Consider the following 7,126-nt stretch of genomic DNA (forward strand, 5'->3'; position numbering starts at 1 on the left):
AGGGCAGGCAGAGCGCAATCTCTTGTGAAGACGTCCTCGTGGGGCAGAGGAGTGCAAAGGAACGCGAGGACAAGAAAGGAGGAACGGCTGAGCACAGGGCTGCGCCCACCTCCCCACAAAAGGAAGCCAAGATGCCCTCGAGAAACCTGTGCTTAATTAGCATGATAAAAGACGAAACCTGGGGTGGTGATCTGACGTGATAATGAGCGATGCCCTGGTAGGGGAGCAGCCTGGGAGTTGGGCTCTTCCCGGGCCAGCTCCGGGTGGGAAAAGGCTGGGGTGGAGCTGACGGCTCCCACACCCAGCAGCACTCGGAGGAGCGCCCTGTGAAGCGGCGAGAGCCTGGCTGGAAGCCATCCGGGCAGCCCCGTGCTGGCAGCGGTGCACCGAGGCCGTCCTGCGGCCAGCTCCGGTCTGAGGGCACTCGGCATCCGCTGCTCTACGCAACTGCACGAAGCTGGGCTGCCTGCAGCTGAGTTGGAGCAGCTCTGCACCCAAGGTGAGTGCCCTGCGTTGCTCGCGCAGAGAAGCACACGCTTGGAAGGTCGGGACAAAGGGGATTCGTTTTCATCCAGGAGACAGATTTAATCGTGCTGCAGTAAAGCTCATTACCTTTTATTTAGTGGGCTTGTTTTATTCCTCTTTTATTCCACGCGCTTTTACATTTCTTTCGGTGACTGTCCCCATCCCTGCGAAGGCTCTTCCGCTCCCCGCAAACAACGCCGGGAGGGCAGACGGGAGCAGCAACAGGTGGTTCCGAACCAGCAATGCTTTTCCCCAGGCGGGGTCGTGGTCCCGGCTCCATCTCCTGCCCAGCACAACAGTTTGCTGGGCCAGAGGGGGTGCAACGAGGGGAGCGGCTGTTCCCAGGCATGTTGCAGCCGGGTTGGGCACCGCGGGACAGGGGAAGGGGTTGGACCTGGGAACGTGAGGAATTGGCAGGGGAGGTGGGCACGCTTTGCCGGCCTGCTGACTCTAATACAGCATGGCCGGGACTGTATTTCTCTCCCAGTTCTCACAGATGAAATAACCGTGCTCCATAGCTCTGCATGTATGGATCTCCGTATGCAGCAATCATTCCCCTGCGTCCTTTTGATTCTCTCAGTCGAAGACCTCCGTGCAGGTAATTCTCTTTAATCTCTTGTATACCCCACCTGTCCACCAGCTCCCTAATTCTCTGAGGGGATCCAGCAGACAGGATGCTCTGGTGGCACTTTTGAGGTCCCCCTTTTGTTCGGCTGGCAGCTTGGCTCGATTGATCACCTGCTTTGAAGAGCGTGGTAGTCCCTTACCTACAGGACTGGGCTTTCCATTGGTGTGCTGACTGCAGCTGCTCTCTACCACGGGGCAGCTCCTGGGCTGCCCTCACAGAGGCTGCCAACTTTATCTGCTCTGTGCCTCCGTGGGTTTGTTCCTCCGGAGGGGGCGGCAGGGGCCAAGGCAGTGTCCGAGCAGCACGGCCGTGAAGTGCAGCCCAGTCTCCTCGTGCAAGGGGCACACGCAGCGGAAAAAGTGCTCTGGAAGAGAATGAGGTCCGTGTGCTCACTGTGATGCAAGAAAGGAAAGGAAGGCCACGGTGGGGGAGGTGGGAAATGTAAATACCAGAGCGTTACTGACGAAGGTGAGTGCCTTCAGGCCTTGTGCTGTCAGTGGGTGTGGGCAGAGGGTAAGGTGATTGACTCAGTGCCATACTTTGTTTTCAGGTGCCTCTCCATTGCAAACCTGCCTCCGGGCAAGGTGCTGAGCTGGGGGAAGGGTCTCTGGTGGTCTCTCAGTTTGCCCATATGATGTGGGACTGATGCTGAGCAACACTCTGCTGTTTTGGCATGAGTATGGCTCAGTGGCACCTCTTTAGCACACAGGCTGGCTTCTCTTGTATGCTCAGTGCTCACACCAAGGGGACCCACCCTTGCCCACCTCTTTAGCACACAGAGGGCACTGCCCCCACCTCCTCCGGAGTACAAAGCAGTCCCCCCCCCCCCCCGAACACCAACCAAACTGTTTCACTCTTTGGCATCAAAGCCATAAACATTCACTCCCCTATTTGTGCTTGTGTCTTCAGTGATGTCACCCACCAGTGTAAAATCATGGGGTTCTCATACAAACACATCATTTCCAAATAGACACCAGTTCAGTATGAGGGGTTTCTTCAGGATGCAGTTCAAAGTCATCAATGTTTTGCTGGGTGTCAGGACAAATGTTTTGGGCTTTGCTGGAGTTGCTCTCAGAAAGAAATCCCTCTATTTTTTGTAACACAAGGAATGTAGATCAGCTGAAGATCTTTAGTGCCAGGCATACACGATTAGGTGGAAGGATCTTATTGTGCATCTGGCTCAGAGAATATAGGATACTTTCCATCACTCCAGTCTGAGTCTTAGAGTTTCCTGACTCTAATTGCAGACAGGCTGGGGAGTGCTGGGTTTGAATAGGGAATGACTGCTGCGTTCCCTCAGACCTTCCCTGCCATTTCTTTTGTCCCAGCAGGCTCCAGCTCAACTTCTGCCTTTCGCCTGTGATCAGTGCAGCCTGCTGGAGAGCAGGAGATGGCCACATCTCAGGTAGGGGCATGGGAAAGCAGCAGGAGAGGCCATGTGTCAAGGGATGTGAATGCAGGGGGGAAGAGAGATGCCCTCAGCCAGTATTTGTGTGCTGGGGACAGAGAATTGGCTGGGACTGGAGTTTCTCTCTTCTGCGAGCTGCTTCCCTGGGCCTTGGTTATTCACAGCAAGGAGCTCTTTGCTTGCAGGAGCCCGTGAGCTTTGCGGAGGTGGCCGTGTATTTCAGCAGAGAGGAGTGGGCGCTGCTGGACCCTGCACAGCGAGTGCTGTACCGGGACGTGATGCTGGAGACGTATGAGTCTGTGGCCTCTCTGGGTGAGAGCTTTGCTGCCTTTCCTCCTTGTTAAGGCACCTGTGGCTGTGCAGGGTGGCGGTCCACAAGGAGAATGTCAAGTAATCCCAATGCTGATACGATCTAACACATCAGCAACAAAAGAAACACAGATAAGCATGAATTTCAGAAGGGACTGGAGTGCTCATGACTCTGATGAATGCCCCAGAGTCACTGCTTACAAACAGGCATCAGCCAGGAAGGGGAGGATCAGCTCTCTGCAAACAGCCCTTGTGTTGCTGCTATGCACAGTACCACCAGCTCCTGCACACAGACAAGTCCCAGGTTACTCCTGTAACAGGATATGCTTTTCTGTTCTATTTGCATAAACCCTTGTGACACCTTGGTCGTTGAGTTATTTGGAAAGGGAATTGGAAATGAGATGTCTCTGCGTTACTTTCAGGCATGTAAAAGGTGTGCTGGGCTTGAAAGCAAGTCAGTATGTTTTCTTCCAGTGCCATTCAGCCCTGATTGTGGTTTCACAAGTTGGGAGGGACATGTAGTTGAGTGGCTGACAAGCAGCTGTGCCAGACTCATGGCAGTGCTCTCATCTCCACTGTTTCTCTCATTGAAGCTCCACTTCTAGCCCCCAAGCCCGTGGTGATCTCCCTGCTGGAAGGAGGGGAAGACCCCTGGATCCCAGATGTGCACAGCTCGGAGAATGTGGCAGGAGACCTCAGCCCAGGTGAGGAGGAGGTTGGGGCTGGCAAAAGCCATCCCTGGCTGGGCAAAATTTTGGGCACCATGTGCTATTTCTGGATTTCCTCTATCCAGCAGCAGATGAGATCTCAAATATAAAGGAGGATCGGCTGAAAAGTGGTGTGGCCAAAAGGCACTGGGGTAGTGCTTCCATGAGAGAGAACAGAAGGAATGTCCAAGGGGGCCTCGAGCAAGGAGAGCACTTCAGGAAGCCACTGGGAAACCATCCAGGGAAGAGAGTGAGTAACCCCCCGGGCTGCAGCTTAGATCGTGAGCAGCCTGAAGGCCTAAGGAGCAAGGAAGAATGCCAGGAGAAAAGGCAGAATCTGTGTGATGTGTCTGGGAAAAGTTTTAAAAGGTGTGCCAGTGATGTTAACCATCAGCGTATATGTCCTGGGGAGAGGCTGTACAAGTGTTCTGACTGTGGAAAGAGCTTCAAATGCCGTTCTGACCTCAGTGTCCATCAGTGCATCCACACAGAAGAGAACTGCTTTAAGTGCCCTGAGTGTGGGAAGGGCTTCAGATGCAGTTCCAACCTCATCCGCCACCAGCGCATCCACAGAGGGGAGAGACCCTACAAGTGCCATGAGTGTGGGAAGAGCTTCAGAAGGAGTGCCCACCTCATCTGCCACCAGCGCATCCACACAGGAGAGAGACCTTACAAGTGCCCTGAGTGTGGGAAGAGCTTCAAAAGCAGCACTGAACTCATTTGTCACCAGCGCGTCCACAAAGGAGAGAGACCCTACAAGTGCCCTGAGTGTGAAAAGAGCTTCAAATGCAGTTCTGCCTTGATTGTCCATCACCGCATCCACACAGGAGAGAACTGCTTTAAGTGTCTTGAGTGTGGGAAGGGCTTCAGATGCAGTTCCAACCTCATCTGCCACCAGCGCATCCACACAGGGGAGAGACCCTACAAGTGCCCAGAGTGTGGGAAGACCTTCAGAACCAGTGGCAACCTCAGATACCACCAGCGCATCCACACAGGAGAGAGACCTTACAATTGCCCTGAGTGTGGGAAGAGCTTCAGAAGGAGTGCCCACCTCATCTGCCACCAGCTCATCCACACGGGTGAGAAACCCTACAAGTGCCCTGAGTGTGGGAAAGCCTTTAGAAGCGCTTATTCCCTCTACTCCCATAAGCGCGTCCACACAGCAGACAGACCATAGCAGTGCCCTGAGTTTATGAGAAGCTTCAGAAGCACTTCCAGCCTCATACAGGAGACAGAGCCTGCAAGTGCCCCAAAGAGTGTGCACCTTTCCCTGACAGGTGAATGCATGGTTTAATCTAGTAGTGTCATGATGTAGAGAGCAGGCAGCACTTGGTGTAATCAATGTGTGAGCCCAGCAGGGAATGGTGCATGTGAGTGAGAACAGAGAAATATCAACTCCATCCATGTTGGGGTACCTGTCGTTGTCTGTAGATCAGATTCAGTCCCTCCAATTCCCTTGCTTCTGGATGTATCTGATGAAATTCTACTTCGAGTTTCCTGACTTCTCCTGTTCACCACTCCGTTGCCTATAGGAGGAATGCTGCTTGGTGGCGTTTTACTACTATTACCAAGCCAAGCCACAGAAACTGTGACACAGAGATCTGAGGTTTCCTTAGTGAAATGCAGTTTCAACACCACCCAAAGCAGCAAGCCCTTTCCCCTTAAGTCTTGACCCCAATAGGACAGAAGAGAGCCCTAACTGGAGAGAAGCTGTGTCCCAACTGGAGTTACCTGTTAGGTACACTATGTGCCCAGCAGGGAATGGTGAGTTTGTCATGCTTGAGGGTCATGATTCCCACTCAAGCGCTCAGAGGAACTGCTCACATTTGCACTTATGCTGATTGATGATTTGCCTCCTGACCAGCATATCTGGGGGTTTTCCCATGCCTTGGTTGGACTGTGGGATCTGGAAGAGGACAGAACCAGGTGAAACTTACCTACAGTATATCTAATAGGTACAGCGTTAATTGCACATAGAAGATGTCATTTATCTATATTTTGCCATGTCAGTATGGGTAGATGTATTCTGGTGTTTATCTACAGAAGCTCTGTTGTAATGCTTAATATTTAGTAGTAGTGGTCAAACGATATCTATCTTAATCACAAGGGCACTCTGCTGCAATGTCTGTTTCCCAGTGAAGCATGTTGCAGGGGGCCTGGGCAGTCTTGCCAAAGAGGCCTGTGGTGCACCACAGTAGATAGCGCAACTCCCTTGGTTTCTCCTTGACCCCTGGCCAGGTTTTGGGGGGAAATCCAACAGGAGAAAGCCAGATGTTGCACCTTGCATTTCTGTAGATTTGTCTATTCAATAGTGTGAAGGTGTGAGAAGCTGGAACACTTTTTTGGCTCAAAGCTTGCTCAGCAGCATCCATCCCAGACATAACCTGCTCAACAAGGTTTTGGAATTAACCATTAATTACCATGAGCCCAGTGGTAAGAGGACGGGCATTCTGTTCCTTATAATGGACATAAAGTGGGTACCTGACAGCTTCCGTCACCATGATGAACAGGACATGATGGCCCTGATAACTGGGGTAGACAGGAGGGCCCCTGACAACCAGCTGCTGCCCCTGGTAACAAAAAGGATGCTATGGAGAGGATAAAAACCCAAAGAGTTCCAGGGAAGAAAGGGTATCCCCACTGGCCAACTGTAGCCGTGCAGTTCAACGAGACGTCACTGACTATCTCCCTGCAGACCAACGAGATGTCGCTGGATCCCTGGTGGTGACCATCCCTGCTCTGTAAGCCATTTGCTAGAATTTCTCTATTTACCATCACCAACTTCCCCATCTTCCCCATGTCCCTTAGTCACTTAGAACTTGTAATCAATCAACTGGAAAGCACTGGCTTCGTTTGCTGCCTTCATCTTCCTCTGTGTATATAGATATACATATATCAAACCATCTCCTCCAATAATTGGAGCAAAACAAAAGGTTGGATCTGCTTGCACTGACTTTGGAGACCTCACCTATAGGCTTGGCTCGTTGCTGTTGGACTTCCCAATTGCTGGACAGGTTCTCCAAATCCTTGCTGCAAGTGGGGCTTCCCAGTGACTGCAGGTCTGAATGATGGTAGTCTATGAGGGCAATTGGTGATGTCTCTTTCTTAATCACTATTGCTAACGTCATGTAGTAATGAGTAGATGCATTACCTTGCTTATTTTCTTTAATGTTAAGATTATCCTTTGACTACAGGCACTGCTTTATTTTTGTATTACTTTGAAATGGGCAGTAAAAAGAGCCCATCCCTTCCGTTGCTGTCTGTGTCCTTCCTGTCAGCCCCGTCAGTTTGCAAAACATATAAATATGCAACATATTGGCAAATATATTCACTCCCCCCCCCCCCCACCCCCCCCCCCCCCCCAAAAAAAAAAAAAAAACTCACTAATATACACTGATGTCTCTCTGGGCATGCACAGTTGCATCTAAGGTAGTGGTACAATGACTTGCTTCCTCCCCTTTATTTCTCCTTCAGCTTAATCGCTGTGACTTTTGGCGCACCTTTAACTGTTTTTCCCCTATTTAGCAAGATTCCAGTGCTTGTTATGCC

At 51.5% G+C, this 7,126-nt stretch overlaps 1 protein-coding gene across 1 annotated transcript; it reads left to right on the forward strand.

Moving 5' to 3' along the window:
- The first annotated feature begins 244 nt into the window (after positions 1–244).
- LOC100858654 (zinc finger protein 501-like) lies at positions 245–6,909 on the forward strand. The gene is made up of 4 exons (XM_040654605.2): positions 245–2,558; positions 2,747–2,873; positions 3,464–3,574; positions 3,664–6,909. The coding sequence occupies exons 1-4, from the start codon at positions 2,544–2,546 to the stop codon at positions 4,752–4,754; spliced, it is 1,344 nt and encodes a 447-aa protein (XP_040510539.1). The 5' UTR covers positions 245–2,543; the 3' UTR covers positions 4,755–6,909.
- The last annotated feature ends 217 nt before the right edge of the window (positions 6,910–7,126 follow it).

This window comes from Gallus gallus, chromosome 33 (assembly GCF_016699485.2).
Source record: "Gallus gallus isolate bGalGal1 chromosome 33, bGalGal1.mat.broiler.GRCg7b, whole genome shotgun sequence".
In the NCBI taxonomy this organism is placed as follows: domain Eukaryota; kingdom Metazoa; phylum Chordata; class Aves; order Galliformes; family Phasianidae; genus Gallus; species Gallus gallus.

Excerpts from the sequence above, each read along its gene's own strand:
- LOC100858654 (XM_040654605.2), top strand. Across the intron at positions 2,874-3,463 it reads TGAGTCTGTGGCCTCTCTGG|CTCCACTTCTAGCCCCCAAG; the intron begins GTGAGAGCTTTG and ends CTCTCATTGAAG. Across the intron at positions 3,575-3,663 it reads GGCAGGAGACCTCAGCCCAG|CAGCAGATGAGATCTCAAAT; the intron begins GTGAGGAGGAGG and ends TCCTCTATCCAG.